The sequence below is a fragment of the Prionailurus viverrinus genome, chromosome B1, assembly GCF_022837055.1.
Source record: "Prionailurus viverrinus isolate Anna chromosome B1, UM_Priviv_1.0, whole genome shotgun sequence".
In the NCBI taxonomy this organism is placed as follows: Eukaryota; Metazoa; Chordata; class Mammalia; order Carnivora; family Felidae; genus Prionailurus; species Prionailurus viverrinus.
Window position 1 is genome coordinate 171,083,379 of NC_062564.1, and position 19,984 is coordinate 171,103,362.

Below are 19,984 nucleotides of genomic sequence, written 5' to 3' on the forward strand. Positions count from 1 at the left end.
ATCTTAACAAAACTGCTGAGGTAAGTACTATTATTATCTTCATCGTAAAGATGAGGAAACTGAGGCACAGAGAAGTTTGCAACTTCCCCCAAAACCACACAGCTGGTATTTTAAACATGAAGGCACAGTCAGGATTGAAACACACATCATTTTGATTAGTCTATGCTCTTAACCAACTTCCTATATTATCTCTACGTGTAAAACAATATTCGATGTATGAGTAGGTATTTGTGTATTTTTCATGGCAGGGAGGAGAAGGACAGATGTAAAAAACTGGATTAGCAACATGGAGCTTACTGGTAGCCTGTTGACAATAGCAGTTTCAGCAGGAAGAATGGGGACAGAAGCAACAGCTTGAAGTGAGAATGGGAAATGAAACAGTAAAAGCAGTATCTGGACTTTCAGCAGGAGCTAGAAAGGAGAATGGAATCAAGGAAAGACTGACTCTGTTTTATATAGGGATGAGAATGATGAGGAAGAAACTGTTGGTTTAATACATCAAGAGGATAGTCTCAAGAGCAAAGAACTTGAGCAGCTGATAGCAGAGGCTATCTAAACGTCTCTCTAAACATGTCTCTCTAAACGTATTAAAAAAATAGAAACTGTTTCCACATATTTATAGAATGTCAGTTACTGAAATGATATGCAGCACCATGAAATCTGGCTCACTACCTGAGTAGTGGTACATCTGGACTTCTGCCCCCTTACTGTCTGTTTTCATTTTACCATCCTTTTGCTTTGCTCTTATTTTTGTTTTGCCTTTCTTGCCATCTGTTAGACTGATAGAGTTTTCTGTATTTTCTTCCCGCCCCATCCCTTAAGATGGTTTGAAATTTGTAAGATTACATTTCTGTTTAAATGATTCCACTTAAAAATTTAACATACATACTTTTCTGTGAATCTTTCTAATCATCTGCAAAGTTATTCAGCATCTCAACTTTCCTCTAAACAGGAAAGAAACCTTTAATTACTGAAAACTTCTTTGATCTTATTATGCATTTTTTTAAGTGTATCGATTTATTTTGAGAGAGAGAGAGAGAGAGAGAGAGAGAGAGTGTGAGTGAGTGCAGGGGAGGGTCAGAGAGGGAGAGAATCCCGAGGAGGCTCCACACTGTCAGTGCAGAGCCAGACACAGGACTCAAATTCAGGAAATCCTGCGGTCATAACCTTAGCCAGAAATCAAGAGCCTGGGTTCAACAGACTAAGCCACCACAATCTTACTACTCTTGACTACGACTTTAGCATTTAAGGGGAATCCCCTTCTGGGGATATTCTCTCTCTCAAAATTAATAAACTTAGAAAATAATAAAACAAAATAAAAAAATTAAATTAAATTAAATTTTAGCATTTAGTATTTCAAAAGGTTATTGTTTGTATTATCAATACTTAATTTTCCCAACATGTTTTATCCATTTCTTGCTCTTCACAGTCTCGCCTATATCCCAATGCTTTTTTCCCTCTGAGTCTACTCTTATACAAGTATCTTATACAAATATATAATTTAATTAAGTTTCCTTCTTTAATGTGGGTGGGTTAATGGTAAATGACATTCATCTTTCTATACGTGAAGTATTTTTATTTTGCTTGCACTCTAGACTGTTTACTTAGACCAGTGTGAAATTCTAGAGTAATGTTCATTCACCTTTCCTTTTCCCCTTGCACAGCTATTACTACGAATCACTCACCCCTGTGTCTTCTGCATACTGTGAAAGATAAAAAGTCCACCTCAAAACAGCAACAACTGGGCTGATACAGCATTTTCACTTTTCTCTTTGGCTGCTTTTAAGTTGGGCTATTTCTTGTTTTTGTTTTTAAACCTGTGGATTTCTTTTTACTTATCCTGCTTAGTATTCAAAGGGTACTTTTGATCTGAAGACTCTTGTTTCATCAAAATCTGAAAGATTCTTATCATCTCTTTGCATATTTCACCATTTCTGTCTTCGCTCTGAAATGGCCTATTAAATGTAGGCTACAGCTTCATGCCTCTTAAATGCCTACTCACTTTTCTTGAAAATCCTTTTGCTTTCCTATGTGCATTGAGGGTGAATTTCAATTTACTAATCCTCTACTTGATGAGGACTATTTAATCTATTAAATTTTTATTTTAGTAACTAACTTTCATTTCTAAGATTTCTAGTTGGCTCTTTTCCAGATTTATTTGTTCTGGTTTTATTCTGACAGTTTGTATTTCAAAATATGTGAATACTTCATTTATTCTTTTGAAGATATTAAACTTCTTTTAAAGCAATTCAGGCCATTATTTTAATATCGTCTAGAGTTAATACACATTTGATTTTGTTGGCTTTCTTACAATTAGGATTTTTCATGTATTTTTATTCTTCATTGATGTAAGAGACATAACGTTTCCTAAAGTTTAAGGTGTACAATGTGATCTGAAATTTATATATTGCAATATGATCATTCATGTACTTTTAAATTTCAGAATTTACAATCTTATTATAAGTAGGATATATCCCTTCACTCTCCTCATGTTCTAGTGCTCAAACTCAATCTGATCCATCTGTCCTGAACCAGATCTCCTACTGCCAGTTTGAAATTCCTACCACTCAATCCAGTCTCTAAGTCAGCAAACAGTAGGTTCTAGTTTCTGTTCTTCTTGCCTCCCTACCCTACAGCCTCCTACAAGGTATAGCCTCACATAACAAATGGAAGAGCCTAGTTCTGCCTACTGTAGGAGAGTGGGTGGGTGAGCTCAAACAGTGAGTCTGACTCCAACACCAGGCTATGCATGTAGCACCTACAGATCCCTTACCACAACCAAACCAAACTCCTGGTTGCCAGTGCTTGCTTACACACCCAGAGTAAGTCCACTCCTTGGACATAGCATATCTTTTTTGAGGGCCGTTGTTTCTTCAGTTTTCTTTTTCCATGTTTTATCTATCACTCCAAGGAGAAGTAAAACAGATACTTCAAAGCATCTATTCACAATGCCATCTTGGTCGGAATTTCTGCCTAGCTACTAATTTACGTTGTTCAAGGCTTTTCAGGACAGATTAAATGCCAACAGACTAGGTACTCACAAAGGCAGAACCCTCTCTGAAATAAAGGCAAACATCTTACACATAATTTTTAGTATATTCTTAGGGGTTTTTTTGTTTTTGTTTTCAGTGAAAGCCACTGGGCAAATGACTTAACATGGTATATTATGGTTTGATAACTAAACATGTACAGAAAATCCAAAAGGCTTTAGTTTTAACTATTCATCAAATCCTAAGTAGGTTATTAAACATATTGGTAAATTAAAGGTAGGCTTAAAAACCCTCTTATTTAGGGGCGCCTGGCTGGCTCAGTCTGTAGAGCATGTAACATCTGATCTTGGGGCTGTGAATTCAAGCCCCACATTGGGTGTAAAGATTACTTAAACTTAAAAAAAAAAAAAAACTCCTGTATAATTAATAACTATAGGTTGTAACATTTGACATTGGACAGTTAAATAACATGATTTTATTTTTGTCTAAACTATACAGCAAGCAAATTCTGAAGCATCTTTACCAATAAAATCTATTTATCAATTTCTTAAAATTTTGTTTTGGGGAACAGAGAGTAGGGCAAACAAAAGTGAAAGAAAAGCTTTCAATATTCACCTAGCATCTGAACAACTAAAATCTTTTACTGTCAAAAGTTTCAGAGACAACCCTCTTTTCCACAATGATCAAAGTTGTTCAACCAAATCACTAAGATGAATTGCTCTAAGGCTGATATTTCTGGATATTTTTCTCCCTACAAACTGTCTATAGTTACTAATCATATAGTGCTAAGAATCATAAGCAAGAAATGCTAGTAAATGGCTCAAAGACATGTATGAATACTTACTTTGCACACCAACACCTTAATAAGCTTGTACTGTATCACTGGAGTAGAATCTTTATGATTTCAATAAATAACTAGACATTCTATCCATGAACATCTCTAGACACTTGTTTAAAGCTCAACCCCTGGCTGTTTGCCACACATCTGCTGCCATTAGCAAAATTAAAACTAATTTTACTAAAATTTAAAACATCTGAATGCTCCTTAAAAACTTAAGGATTCCTTAGCAAGTCTCTGCCTCTTAATGAGCTGTTCCTGACTTTACCACGTGATTTGAATTATTCAAAAGTCAATCTTAAATCCTTAAATATACAAATTATCTTTCAATCAAGCAATTACTTGCTGTCTATCTGATGGCTAACAACGTCTAATTTGGCCTAAGCAAATTCTGAAAAATTGAGCCCAAAATAAAACTATCAATAAACAAATGTATTTCTAATATAAGAAAATAAACTTGTATTTTTATTTGTCAGCAGACGAAAAAGGAAACCTTGTCGTGGATTTCAGTTTCAAACCTTTTGTAGAGCAGAAACATTAAATATCTTTGCCTGAGTCTATGTTCACCTCAGAAGAGTATTATAACATATTTTACTTTTATATTATTTCATCATTTATTTCTTCTCCCATTTCTTTTCTTTTTTTAATGTTTATTTATTTTGAAAGAGAGAAAGAACGCACGTGCACACACGCGAGGAGAGGGGCAGAGATAGAGAGGGAGAGAGTGAGAATCCCAAGCAGGCTCTGTGCTGAGTGTGGAGCCCTACACGGGATTCGATCTCACAACCGCCAAGATCAGGACCTGAGCCAACATCAAGAGTAGGCCACTTAACCGAGTGAGCCATGCAGGCATCATTCTTCTTCCATTTCTACGTTGCAATAAATATTCTGGAACTCAGGGACTCATCATAATCTCCATCCCTTCATCTTCTAATATCAAACTCTCAATATTTCTCCCTGCAGTTCTCCATCATCACAAGAAAAAGAAGAAATTGGCTCAAACTGCATAGTAAGCCCAAAAGGAGGATGGGGCTTAGGGAAAAGCATGAAAAACAGGCACTGCAACATAAGTACAGGTTTCTCAAGGAATCTATAAAATATTCCCATGTGAAAGACACCCAACTAAAGAAAAGATAGTTAAACTCCCTTCCTGTACTGTCTCAAACATAGTCATGACTTCAGTAACCTCTTAGGTAGAGCTAATAACTACTCCTAAGTCTCTCCCCAAGTAGGAACTTGGCATTCATTCATTTACAAATATTTACTAAACAACTACTATGTGCAAACCACTGCTCTAGGCACTGAGTCCTGCTATCATGGGACCTGGAAACAAGTGGGAGAAATAAATATTGGAAATATCAATCAGTATTAAGTGCTGCCCACACAGAGTTAAAATTAGGTTAACATGGCTACTTTAGATGAAGTGATTAAAGAGTGACTTTGTGGAGAGTTGACATTTCAACTAAGATGTAAATGACCAGAAGGGGTTAGCCATGTGTAGAAGGGCACCTTGGAAAGAGAAAGCAACTAGAGCAAAGGCCCTAATCAAGAACAAGGTTTGTATTTTCTAAGAGCCAAAAGGAGACTGGTTGGGCTGAAATATAATGAGCAAGAAAGAGAATGGAAGCACAGAGTCCAGGAAGACTGCTGCAGTAATCCAGTCAAGAGATGATGATGTCTCACAACAGAAAAGTAGTACACCCGAGGTGCATGAGCAGCTCAGTTGGGTAAGTGTACAACTCTTGATTTCAGCTCAGGTCATGATCTCACGGTTGGGTGAGGTTAAGCCCTGAGTTGGGCTCCATGCTGACAGTGCAGAGACTGCTTGGGATTATCTCTCCCTGCCCCTCGCCCACTTGTGCAAGCTTGTGTGCTCTCTCTCAAAGTAAATACACATTTTTTTTTTAAAGGCTAGCATAATTCTGAAAAAGAAAAGAAAAACAGTATATACCCAACTGCCCATTAGTCCATCTGTTAAGATGTCATAGAGGCACCTACAATTCAGATGTCCAAAACTAAATCACCACCTTCTCATGAAAATATACTCTAGCTTTGGTATTCCCAATTTTAGAAGTCAGTGAAATCATCTACACAATCACCTAATCCAAAACTAGGCACTGTGCTTTACTTGACCCTCTCCTCTCTTCCCCAAATTCAACCACCCAATCTTAATTATTTAGCTCCTAAATCTCGAGTTCATCTACTCCTTTAAAAAAAAGCATTGCCATTAACCTAATCTGGACCTTCATTTGTATTACTGATCTCAGTCACCTTCTTTTGCAATAGGTTTTCCAGTCTTCAGCTAATTATCTTTCTAAAATTTTAAATCTGATCAAGTACTTCCTCTACTTAAAATGCTCTAACAGATTCCCACTACCTACAAAACCAAGTACAAACTCCTCAACAAAACCTTGATCTCCTGATATTCATCCCTTGTGCTCTCAAAACTACCAACCCCACCATTAGGTCCTCTACTAACTAATCACACTAAGGTAGTTGTAGGTTTATCTTCTTTCTCTACCATTCAGTACACCAATACCTAACTTTCTTTTAGGTCCCTAATTAGATAACATTTCCCCTCATGGAAAACTTTCTCAACCTCTCAACACTCAGTTAGGTACCCCTCCCAAGTGCTCCTGCAGTATACACTATTTCCTCTATCATGGTACTTACTCTACAGTATTACATTTGTTTACTTAACTTTGTTTCAGCAATTTTCTGTTTTAGTAATAAACTCAGTCATTCTCATCTGCTGCCATATAAAAAGTGTTCAATAAATACTTCTTGAATAAATTAATGGACAAATAAAGGACTTCATTTTTATGCTGCACAGCAAACTAGGTATCCTGAACAAACTGTTTTCAAACACATTACTAAGCTCACAAAAAAATTATCTGAAGAGGGCAAAAACAAAAGGAAAGCAGGACCTCTACAGAATAAGTGAGAACACCAAAGCCAACTTTTCCCCTGAGATTTCTGTTAAAGCTTATAGTCCTTGAGCTTCTACTTCCATATCTGCTAGGGAAGTAAGAGACCAGAGAATAAGAACTGCATTCTGTTTAAGATGAGAAGTCTAACAGGAGACACCCAGAAAAAAAGCAACACAACGCATAACTCTGAACTGAAAAAAAAAAAAAATACACACAGAAGGGAACAGCAAGAAAGCATGTCAGCCTTTACTTTGCTGTTAAATAGTGAGGATGAAAAAAAAAAAACCCTGAAAATCCTAAGGATAAGTCAGCTCTCACTCAAGTTTGCAGTCTAAATTCATACTACCAAAGTGGTCTAAATAATCTAGGGCAAAGAATTTAATTTAATTTGGTCCCAAGCTAGAGTCCCAGCCGCTAACAGAGGCAGAAGCAAACTCTATGCAGGAATGCATCTTCAATCCAGAAAGATTTCAGAGTTCCAAAATATAAAACTGCATGGAAAATGAACAACTCTCAGTTAAAAAACAGATATGGCATCATGAATAAGTTCATGAACAGAGGAAAAAAGATAATATAGTTAGAACCAAAAATTTCAGACAGAAGAATTTTCAGTCACAGAATATAAGACATGTTTAATACGGTACTAAAAGAGAATAAAAGAGAAGTATGGACTTATGAAAACATAAGGAACAAGAGACCAAACAAGCAAGATGAAAAATAAACAATTTCTAGAAATGAAAAATATAATCAGTGAAATTAAAAACCCAACATACATATCAACCAGCAGATGAGAGGCAACAAAAAAGGGAATTAGTAAACAAAGTAGACTTATGAAAATAATTCAGAATTCAGGCCAGAAAAATAAAGAAATACAATATGACAAAGAGGCTTAGAGGCATGGAAAATAAAGAACGAAAACCTAACATAATTCTAGTTAGAGTTCCAAAAGGAGTAAAACAGAACTGAAAGCGAGGTGGCTGGCTGGCTCAGTTGGTGGAGCATGTGACTCGTGATCTCAGGGTTGACAGTTGGGAGTCCCACGTTGGGTAAAGAGATTACTTAAAAATAAATAAGTAAATAAACTTTAAAAAAAAGAGAGAGAGAGAGAGAATTGAGAAAAGGTAATACTTGAAGGGAGAGTGACAAAACTATAGAGTAAAATCAATTCTCAGATCCTGGAAGCCCAACAAATCTCAAGCAAAATAAACACATAGTAATACATACCTAGTACGCAGAAATATACACAGTAAAACTGCAGTTTACACCAAAGTAAAGACTTTCAAAACCAAGGTAATCAAATTTAAAAAGCAATACAATACAAAAGACATGAGAACAAAAGCATGATATGTGACTTCTCAACAACAGTGGAAGCCAAAAGGCACTGTAATAACATCTTAAATGTGCCTTTACCATAGATAGATCCTCACCTCAAGAAACTTCTATAGGATCCACATCAGACAGAAAGATCAGAGAAATAAGAAAAGGTAGTTAACAAAGATTCTAGAAAAATTTAAACAAATAACAATGTATATTGTATAGAAGGGAAAGAGCAGAACAAACACAAAATACAGCCAATAAATAGCGTGTAAGTTGGGAGAAAGTGACCAGAATTAAAGCATTCTAAGTTCTTCATATTTTTCAGAAAAAATGTAAACTTTTCAATTACCTTTAGATGCTGAAGTACATAGTATATAACTCCCAAATGAGTACATGTATGTGTGTGTGTCTGGGAGAGAGGGGACAATGCAATGAGAAAAAAAGAAAAAATGTAAAAGGCGAAAAAGAAATAGAAGATAAAAAACACAAGGAAGCTCATGATACATTGGCAGAAATATATCCAAACATATCAGTAATAACAGTAAATGTAAACAGACTAAATTTCCAATTAAAAGACAAAGATGATCAAATCAGGACAAAAAAAGGTTATAGTCAAAGGATGGGAAAATTTATCCTGAGCAAATACTAATAAAATCTGGTGGAGATGTCACTAAAAAAAAAAAGTTGTTACATAAAAATAATGAATGTAATTCATTAGTGTTACATGCTAAATGTCTATGTATCTAGTAACATAGCCTTGAAATATATAAAGCAAAATTTTAGGGAGAACTATTAAAGAAAAAACTGTCAAATCTACCATCAGAGCCATCATGGCTTAAATGCCTACTTTAGAAAAGAAGGAAAGTTCAGGATTAATAAGCAAAATAGCTACCTGATAATTTATTTTTATTTTTTTAAATTTAAAATCTTTTTTTAATGTTTATTTATTTTTGAGAGAAAGAGAGTACAAGTGGGGGAGGGGCACAGCCGGGGCGGATAGAGGATCCGATGCGGGCTCTGCACTGACAGCAGCGAGCCAGATACAGGCTCGAACCCATGAACAGTGAGATCATGACCTGAGATGAAGTTGGACATTCACCCAACTGAGCCACCCAGGCACCCCACTACAAGATAATTTAAAAATGAATGACAGAATAAATACAAAGAAAGCAAGAAGATTTAATTTAGGTAAAAGTAAAAATTAATAAAATAGGAAATAAACATATAATATAAGGATTCAAAGAAAAAAATTATTACTTGGGAACATAATAAAACGGACACAGTTCTGGCAAGAATAATCAAGAAAATGACAGACACCATTAGGAATGAAAAAAAGGGATATAACTATAAATGCTGCTCAGAATATACAGAGTATATTGAACTTGATCCAATAAATTAAAAATTTAGTTTAATTCGATAAGCTCCCAGAAAAAAATAGAACTTACCAAAACTGAATCAAAAAGAAACAGAAAAACTAAATGAAAGTAAATCAGCAGTCTAATAGCTTTCCACAAAGTAAACACTAATTCAGAAAGTTTTGTACAAAAGTTCTATGGAACATGCAAGGGACAAATAATCTTATTCAAGCTATTTTGGTCTAGATAAAATGATTTTTTTTTTTTTAACATTTATTCATTTCAGAGAGACAGAGAAAGAGCATGAGTGGGGGAGGGGCAGAGAGAGAGAGAGAGAGACAGACAGACACACAGACAGACACAGAATCTGAAGCAGGCTCCCGGCTCTGAGCTGTCAGCACAGAGCCCGACGTGGGCTCGAACTCACGGACCACAAGATCATGACCTGAGCTGAAGTCAGATGCTTAACCGATTGAGCCACTCAGGCGTCCTGAAAAAAAATGATTTTAAAAGATTTATACATACCTGTTTCATCAAATGATGGTACTTTTTCCACTCTGAGACTTTGTGATCCCTGTCCTTCTTTCTGAACATTTGTAGAGTACAACTTCACTTGATTCAGTGTACAAATGAATGGGTGACTACAGGGAACCACGTTTGAAAAACTTCCCAATGTCACTAAATTCTGCCATTCTACAAGAAAAAAAATTAATTTCAAACTCACAAGGATTTTATACCCAATAAAAAATACTTACTAAGATTAGAAGGGTAATTTTACAGAATAACAATAAAACTTTCATTCTGCTAAATATCCAAATGCACAATGCCAACCCACCCTCTCCACAGAGGTGTTTCATTGACCCCTAGGTGTATGGGGACCACATTTTGTAAAGAAAAAATAACAGTAATATTCCTATTTTCTCTAATTTGTAAATTTATTCATATGGAAACTTTTAAAATATATAAAATTAGATAAGACATTCTGATTATTGATTATTCACCTGTTCTGAAAGGTCTCTGGAATACTTTTATTTTATATGCTGGTTGCATGCTAAAAAATGTTGGCATAACATACTTTTCAGAATAGAGAACTCTAAGGGGGAGGGGGTGGGGGGAGGTCAAGATGGCTTCCTATTCAAAATTACCCTGTGTCCTCCTTTTGCTAGCTAGAGATTTATTCCTCTTTCACTTCACAATCAATAAGTGAATTACACTAATCAGTCATTCAGAGTGTCACTGATTTTTTTTTTTTAATCAGATAATTAGATCAACATTTGGTAAGATTCCTCAGTATACAGGAATTCTAATTGAGGGAAGAATAGAAGACTAATTACAAAGCACTTCAGCTGCTGCATCTGGGTGACTGTGGGCTTTGGAGGCTGAAATACAGAAGAAAAATATATTCCACACTTGCACTGAAGTGGTAGAAAACTAAATATGTCTGTCTCTACTCTCATGTGACCCTCTTTCTCTTTTTTACTATGAGTACTCAGACCTTGAAACTCTTGTGAATAATTTACATCTCTTCTAAAGCATCAGATGAAATAATGAAGTTATATCATTAGAGATAGTCAAGTTTCTCTAGTGGAGAGTTAAGCTTTTAAGGGTTGAAACTTTCCTCTTTTTTTTTTTTTAAAGCCCCAATGTGGGGCTTGAACTCATAACCATGAAATCAAGAGTCACACATTCTACCAACTGAGCCAGCCAGACATTCCAAGTACTGAAACTTTTCTAATTGTTTAATAATGTTTTCCAAAAATGGTAATTCATGTATGTGCATGTACAGATGTATACCTTCTGAAATCAGGAAGAATAAACATTTTCTTTATGGCTCAGAAAATTGATCAGGAACATAAATTTTGTGAATGTTCAAGATAATCTGAAAAGCATGAGAAACATAAAGCAGCATAAGTATCCACCCAAGTTTCAGGCTTGGAATTTTTTTTTTTTTTTTTTTTGAAAAATTTCCTGATGTCAACTTAATTGTTCATTTATTTGGTAAAGAACTGTTAAAGGCCCAGTATGATTTTGGTCATTTGGTATTTCTTAAAGGCTGAGTAAAGCAAATATAACAATGTATCTTCTTGCACATTAAAATATGTAGCCTACTAGCAGGGAGCTTGGATGGCTCAGTTGGTTCTGACTCTTGATTTCAGCTCAGGTCATGATCCCAGGGTCGTGGCATTGAGCCCCACATCAGACTCCACGCATGGAGCCTGTGTAAGATTCTCTGCCCCTCTCCCCTGTCTTGTGCTCTCACTCTCTAAAATAAAAATCAGGGGCACCTAGATGGCTCAGTCAGTTAAGGTCAGTCTCTTTTGGCCCCAGTCATGATCTCACAGTTTGTGGCATCAAACCCCGCATCAGGCTCTGCGCTGGCAGTGTGGAGCCTGCTTGGGATTCTCTCTCTCCCCCTCTCTTTGCCCCTCCCCCTCACACACTCTCAAAATAAATAAACTTAAAATATTTTTTTAGGGGCGCCTGGGTGGCTCAGTTGGCTAAGCGTCCAACTTCAGCTCAGGTCACGATCTCGCGGTCCGTGAGTTCGAGCCCCGAGTCGGGCTCTGGGCTGATGGCTCAGAGCCTGGAGCCTGCTTCCGATTCTGTGTCTCCCTCTCTCTCTGCCCCTCCCCCATTCATGCTCTCTCTCTGTCTCAAAAATAAGCAAACGTTAAAAAAAATAAATAAAATATTTTTTAAAGAATACATTTAAAAAAGTAAAAATTTTTTTAAAGAAATAAAATTTAAAAATAATTTAAAATAAAATATGTAGCCTACTAGCAAAATTAGTGAAGCAAGGGCTAAAGCAAATGCTCCTAAGAAACACCCTCCAGGAAAGCACTGGTTACTGGTATTCTGACTTCACGGTCTGATTCAAAGTATCTTTTGTGATTATTACCTAACAAAGACAATATGCCACAAATACTTTTTTTTTTTTCACCCAGTGATCAAATGCTTTTGTAGAGACTGTACTAAAATGTTTAAAAAGGGAATATGCCACAGTCTAAAAATCCTTCCTCAGAAGCTGACAATGTTTCCATGACTGGTCCTAGATGTTTTTCAAGGTTCTCCTTAGTTTTTCAAACATTAAAGAAAATTTCAAACACATGCAAAGGTAGAAAAAAAAAAAGTACAATAAATGTCCACATATTCATTGTCCACCTTCAGCAATTATCAACTCAGTCAACCTTGTCTTATCTCTACCTGCACCAATATCTCTTCACCTCCATGTTAATTTGATGAAAATCTCAGACAAAATAATTTCATTCATAAGTATTTCTGTATGTATTCTGAGACAAGAGCTTTTTAAAAACACAGATAAACCACCGTTACAAAAAAATAATAAACAATTGAGGATATCATCAAATATCTTCAATTTCCAACTGTTAAAAGTTTTACAACTTTTGTGTGTGTGAACAGATCCTAATAAGATCCACATACTATGGTTGATGCAGATGTCTTTCAAGCCTCTTTTAAGCTACAAGATGTCTTTTTTTTTTAACTTTATGTGTTTCTTAAAGTTTATTTATTTTGACAGACAGAGAGAGAACGTGAGCCCAAGCGGCAGAGGGGCAGAGAGAGCGGGAGGGAGAGAATCCCAAGCAGGCTCTGCACCATCATCATGAAGCCCTACTCAGGGTTCCATCTCACGAACTGTGAGATCATAACCTGAGCCAAAATCAAGAGGCGGCCACACACCTGACTGAGCCACCCAGGCATCCCTAAGAGCAATTTTTAAGGTGAAGAAACCAAGTTTTGTCCTAAATTTCTGTCCTGGTAGTTTTCCAGTCTGAATTTTGCAGACTTAATTCTCATGGTGTTCTTTAACCTGTTCTTCTATATGTTCTACAAATCAAAGGATGTAAAGGCTTTATCTAAATTCTGATTCTTTTTGTTAGGATGCTACCACTTATTATGCAGTGATGAGTTCTTTCATCAGGAGCCATATAAAATTTGGTCGACTATTTGTGTAGTGTCTGCTGTTGTTCAATGCCCATAACCATTTATCCATTAGGTGGTTACAAATGAAGATATTCAAATGTATCAATTCTTCAATTGTTAGAACACTTCTACAAAAAGAAAATCCTGTTCACTTATTTGGTTATTCACCAATGTACTTCACATAGGAAAATCAGGCTAAATGCTTAATTCTCTCCTTATTTACCAGTTCTCATAATAAAGAGTTCACTACCTACCATCCTGAAGTAGTGACACATTAATCTGCGTATATATTATTATTTCATAGATTAAGAGTTATTTGATATATTTCAATCCATTTCAGTCACTCTGATTAATAGTTAAACTATTTTAACTATGTCCCATTTCTGACCAGTAGGGGTCTCTTCAAATTGATTCCTGCATCCTTCTGAAACTATTCTAGTAATAATCTTTAATAGCTTCCTTGCTAGCTGTTCTTGAAAAATCCTTAATTTTTAACTTTAGAAGAATTTCAGGTATCAGCAACATTAAAAGTACACATTTGGCATTAACACAAGATCAAAAGTTGCACAAAATTTGCAGAATACATTACCACCTTTAACATTTTATACTCTAAAAAATATACAGGACCACATTTGATTCAGGAAAAGAAATATTATCTAACACACAGCAATAGCAACACAACCATTTAAAAATACATAGGGGCACCTGGGTGGCTCAGTCAGGTAAGTGTCCGACTTCGGCTCAGGTCATGATATCACGGTTTGTGAGTTCAAGCCCCATGTCGGGCTCTATGCTGACAACTCAGAGCCTGAAAGCTGCTTCGGATTCTATGTGTCCCTCTCTCTCTGCCCCTCTCCCACTAACCTCTGTCTTTCTCAAAAATAAATAAACATAAAAAATAAAAATAAACACACCCACTTTTTAATAAATTATTGAATTCATTAATTAATTCTAAGAGGCAGAAAGATAGTAAAAAAATTGTTACACTTTATTCTAAAGAGGTTAGTGTGAACTTAAAATACACAACAGCAGAAGCTTTCTGGGCCCATAAAATACACAATAATGCAGACTGTGAAAATGTTCTTCATGGTAATATTTATCATGGCAGAAACTGGAAACTTAAATGTTTCCTAATAAAAAAATAAAAATTAAATTATGATATCCCTATATTTTCATTGTGTATACATTAAAAACTATTAATGTGGAAAAATATTGAGAATATTACATAAAAAAGCAAAAGACAAAATAACATAGGATTTCAACTATTAAAAAATGTGACTGGGGGTACCGGGGTGGCTCAGTCAGTTAAGCGTCCCACTCTTGATTTCGGCTCAGGTCACGACCTCACAGTTCTCAAGTTCAAGCCCCGTGTCAGGCTCCAAGCTGACAGTGCAAAGCCTGCTTGGAATTCTCTCTCTCCCTCTCTCTCTGCCCTTATCCTGCTCTCGCTCACTCTCTCAAAATAAATAAACTTAAAAAAAAAAATGTGACTAGTAGGGGGCACCTGGGTGGCTCAGTCAGTTAAGTGTCTGACTCTTAATAGCAACTCAGGTTTTGATCTCAGGGTTTTGAGTCCAAGCCCTGTATTGGGATCCACGCTGGGCATGAAGCCTACTTTAAAAAAAATAATAAACAAAAATAAAAATGTGATTAGTTGGGGAGGAGTTAAGATGGCATAGTAGTATAGTAGCAGGACCTTATGCTTGCCTTGTCCCTCGAATACCAGTAGATAAATACTAAGTCATTGTGAACACCCAGGAAATCTGAGAACTAAGAACAAACTGCAACTAGAGGGAGAAAAGAAGCCAAATTGTGGAAGGTAGGAGATGAAGGGATGGGATTTGGGGGAGAAAAGAATCAGCTGTGCTGAGGAGGGGAGGGAGCCCTGATTAGGGAGAGGGAAGAAAGGAGAGAAAGAGATGGGGGGGTGGGGGGGGAGAGAGAGGGAGGGAGGGAGAGAGAGAGAGAAAGAGAGAGAGAGAGAGAGAGAGAGAGAGAGAGAGATAGCAAGCGCATGTACATGCAAGGGACAGCAAGCAGGGTGCAAAGCATTGCACAAGAACAACACGTCCCCAAAACCACTGACAGGGAAAATGACAGGGGCTGATAATCTCAAGTTTTTACAAGCAGCGGAGCTCAAAGTCTGAAGGTTTAGAAGTCCACGCTGTTGCTGGGGTAGGGCCTGGGAGTCACAGAGGTGCTCCTGTGCAGAAGGAGAACAGACATGGGTGCAGATAGTGTGCTCTGAGGATCCCTTGGGTTGCACTGAGAGACACCGCACCCCTTCTTGCAGTGCATTTGGGAGAGGTGGCACTGGCTCTCCAGGGACAAAAAAGCCAACAGATGCCCTGAGCTGCCCTGTTCATTAGCCTAGGAGCAGAGGCAGCTGCTCAGGGCAGCTACGCTGGACACTGGCTTTCTGCTGCACTTTACCATAAACTCCAAGCCTCTGAGCTTTCATGCAACTGCCCTGCTGGGACAAACTGGCACCAGCCACAGCACAGTGAGACCCTTCCCCAGAGGATCAGTGTAGGTCCATGCCCGGTTGGGTCCCTAAAATTTGGAGTTTTGAAACCCAGCCAGCGCACCTGATATAAAAAATAGGAGCACTGCACCGGGTGGGCAGAGAGCCCAGACACAGACAGGGTGAAGGCAGAGATCTGAGGGAAGCCTGGGACACATGAGGGGAGAACGTTCGCTCTTCTGTGAGGGTTTCCTGAACAGCGGAAGGCATGAACTCTCCTCTCTGGGGACTAGAGAGCCGGCTGATGCCATGTTTTCCTCGCCCATCAGCACAGAAGGACTTCAGTGAGCAGCAAAGCACCCAGAGTGGAAGCTTGAGCCACTTTCACCAAGCCCTTCCCTCTGTGCTCTGCAGGTGCTTCTGAATGAGGGCAAGTGTGCCTGAGAGAGCAGCAGTGGGCCACTCCCCCAGAAGACCAGCACAACCTCTCACCACCCACACGCAACAAATCTACTGATCATAGAGTGCTACAAAGCTTCAGTTCTAGGAAAAATAGGATCCAGCCTCTTTTAACAATTAGCCGACCAAAACATACTGAGTTAAAACTTGCCACACAGTGGACAAGGTCAAAACACTCCCCACTGCAGCACAGAGAAACTCTGCAGAGGACTGACCTAGGGGAAGAAACAGCCAAAACACAACAGTCGAGTACACAAAGCATATACCAGAAACAATTCCTGAAGCGGCAGGCCCTAGACAGTATGACTTCTTAATATAGCCAATACTCTAAGAGCAGGAAACATAACAGGCTTTTATAACACACAGAAGACAGAGCCCTACACAAAATGCCAAGACGGAGGAATTCATCCTGAAAGAAAGAACAAGAGATCACAGACAGGGATTTAATCAAAACACATATAAGTAATATGACTGAACCAGAATTTAAAACAACAATCATATGGACACTAGCTGGGCATGAGAAAAGCATAGAAGACACCAGGAAGTCCCTTACCACAGAGATAAAAGACCTAAAAGCTAGTCAGGCTGAATTCAAAAATGCTATAACTGAGATGCAAAAACTGGATGTAATGACAAAGATGAAAGAAGCAAAGGAATAAGTAAGTAATATAGAAGATAAAATGATGGAGAATAATGAAGCTGAAAAGAAGAGGGAAAGAAAAATATTGGATCACAAATGTAGATGTAGGGAACACAGCGGCTCCATAAAGCGTAGCATTCATATCATAGGAGTTCCAGAATAAGAAGGAAAAAGGGGCAGGTTTATTTCAGCAAATAATAGCTAAAAACTTCCCTAATCTGGGAAAGGAAACAGACAACCAAATCCAAGAGGCACAGAGAACTCCCATCAAAATCAACAAAAGCAGGCCAACACCAAGATATTATCATAATAAAATTTACAAAATACAAAGATAAGGAAAGAATCCTGAAAGCAGCAAGGGAAAAGATATCCCCAACCTATAAGACAAATAAGGTTAGTAGCAGATCTCCCCACAGAAACTTGGCAGACCAGAAAGGAGTGGCATGATATGTTCAATATGCAGCCAAGAACACCTTATCCAGCAAGGCTATCATTCAGAATAGGAGAGATAAAGAGTTTCTCAACAAAAACTAAAGGAGTTCGTGACCACTAAACCAGTCCTGCAGGAACTAGTAAGGGGACTCTTTGAGTGGGAAGGACAGATCAAAAGCAACAAAGACTAGAAAGGAGCAGAGAAAATCTCCAGAAAATCTCCTGATGTTCTAAATTCATATCAATAATCACTCTGAATGTAAATGGGCTAACTGCTCCAATCAAAAGACACAGGGTATCAGAATGGATTAAAAAAAAAAAAAAGACCTATCTATATGCTGCCTACAAGAGACTTATTTTAGACCTAAAGACACCTCCAGCTGGAAAGTGAAGGAATGGAAAACCATTTATTATGCTAATGGATGTCAAAAGAAAGCTGGAGTAGCCATACTTTTATATCAGACAAACTAGATTTTAAACCAAAGACTGTAACAAGAGATGTAAAAAGGCACTATATGATAATAAAGAGATCCATCCAACAAGAAGTTCTAACAACTGAAAATATTTATGCCCCCAATAATATGTATTTGGGAGTAACCAAATACATAAATCAATTAATGACAAACATAAAGAAACTCATTGATAACAACACAATAATAGTAGAGACTTAAACACACTACTTACAACAATGGACAGATCATCTAAGCAGAAACTCAACAAGGAAACAAAGGCTCTGAATGACACACCGGACCAGATGGACTTAACAGATATATTCAGACCACTGCATCCTAAAGCAGCAGAATGCACATTCTTTTCCAGTGCACATGAGACATTCTCCAGAGTAGATCACATACTGCGTCACAAATCAGGCTTCAACAAGTATAAAAACTGAGATCATACCAGGCATGTTTTCGGACCACAATGCTATGAAACTTGAAGTCAATCACAATAAAAAAAAAAAAAAATTGGAAAAGACCACAAATACACGGAGGTTAAGATCATCCTACTAAAAAATGAATGGGTTAACCAGGAAATTAAAGAAATTAAAATATATCTGGAAGCAAATGAAAATGAAAACACAGCAGTCCAAAACATTTGGGATGCAGAAAAATCAGTCCTAAGAAGGAAGCATTCAGTAATACAGGTCTACCTCAAGAAGCAAGAAAAGTCTCAAATATACAACCTAACCTTCACCTGTCAGAGCTAGAAAAGGAACAACAAATAAAGCCTAAAGCCAGCAGAAGAGAAATAATAAAGATTAGTGCAGAAATAAATGATACAGAAACAAACAAAAAACCCAGTAGAGCAGATCAATGAAACTAGAAGCTGGTTTTTGAAAGAATGAGTAAAACTGGTATACCCTGAGCCAGATTTACCAAAAAGAAAAGAGGAAGGACCCAAATAAAATCACGAATGAAAGAGGAGAGATTACAACCATATCACAGAAATACAATTAAAAGAGAATATTATTTTCAATTTTTTGAGGAACCTTGATACTGTTTTCCAGAGTCACTGCACCAGTATGCATTCCCACCAACAGTGCAAAAGTGTTCCCCTTTCTCCACATCTTCACCAACATCTGTTGTTTCCTGTGTTGTTAATTTTAACCATTCTGACAGGTGTGAGGTGGTAACTCACTGTGGTTTTGATTTGTATTTCTCTAATGATGAACGATGTTGAGCATCTTTTCGTGTCTATTAGTCATCTGGATGTCTTCTTTGCAAGAATGTCTATTCGTGTCTTCTGCTCATTCCTTCACCAGATTATTTGTTTTTTGGGTGTTGAGTTTCATAAGTTCTTTATAGATTTTGGATACTAACCCTTTATCCAATATGTCATTTGAAAATATCTTCTCCCATTCCATAGTTTGCCTTTTAGTTTTGTTGATTGTTTCCTTCACTATGCAGAAGACTTTTATCTTGATGAGGTCCCAAAAGTTCATTTTTGCTTTGGGTTCCTTTGCTTTCAGAGACATGTCTAGTAAGAAGGTGCTGTGGCCAAAATCAAAGAAGTTGCTGCCTGTTTCTCCTGTGGGATTTTAATGTTTTCCTCTCTCACATTTAGGTGTTTCATCCATTTTGAATTTATTTTGGTGTATGGTGTAAGAAAGTGGTCCAGTTTTGGGGTGTCTGGGTGGCTCAGTTAGTTGTCTGACTTCAGTTCAGGTCATGATCTCACAGTTCACGATTTTGAGTCCCACATTGGACTCTGTGCTGACAGCTCAGGGCCTGAAGCCTGCTTCAGATTCTGTGTCTCCCTCTCTCTCTCTCTCTCTCTGCCCCTCCTCCCTCCCCCCAAAATAAATAAACATTAAAAATAATTTTTTAAAAAAGTGGTCCAGTTTCATTCTTCTGCATGTCACTGTCCAGTTTTCCCAGTACCATTTCGTGAAGAGACAGTCTTTTTTCAATTGGATACTCTTTCTTGCTTTGTCAAAGATTAGTTGGCCGTACATCTGAGAGTCCATTTCTGGGTTCTCTATTCTGTTCCACTGATCTATGTGTCTGTTCTTGTGCCAGTACCATACTGTCTTGATGATTACAGCTTTGTAATACAGCTTGAAGTCTGGAATTGTGATGCTTTCAGCTTCGCTTTTCTTTTTCAGGATTGTTTTGGC

General features: G+C 37.4%; 1 protein-coding gene across 1 annotated transcript in view; it reads right to left on the bottom strand.

Annotated features, from left to right (window-relative positions):
* SLC30A9 (solute carrier family 30 member 9) overlaps nt 1-19,984 on the bottom strand; it is an 84,831-nt gene that overhangs the window by 54,627 nt on the left and 10,220 nt on the right. Inside the window, exon 2 of the mRNA XM_047857279.1 lies at nt 9,956-10,123. Within this exon, the coding sequence (XP_047713235.1) occupies nt 9,956-10,123 (168 nt within the window). The remainder of the gene's footprint in view (nt 1-9,955; nt 10,124-19,984) is intronic.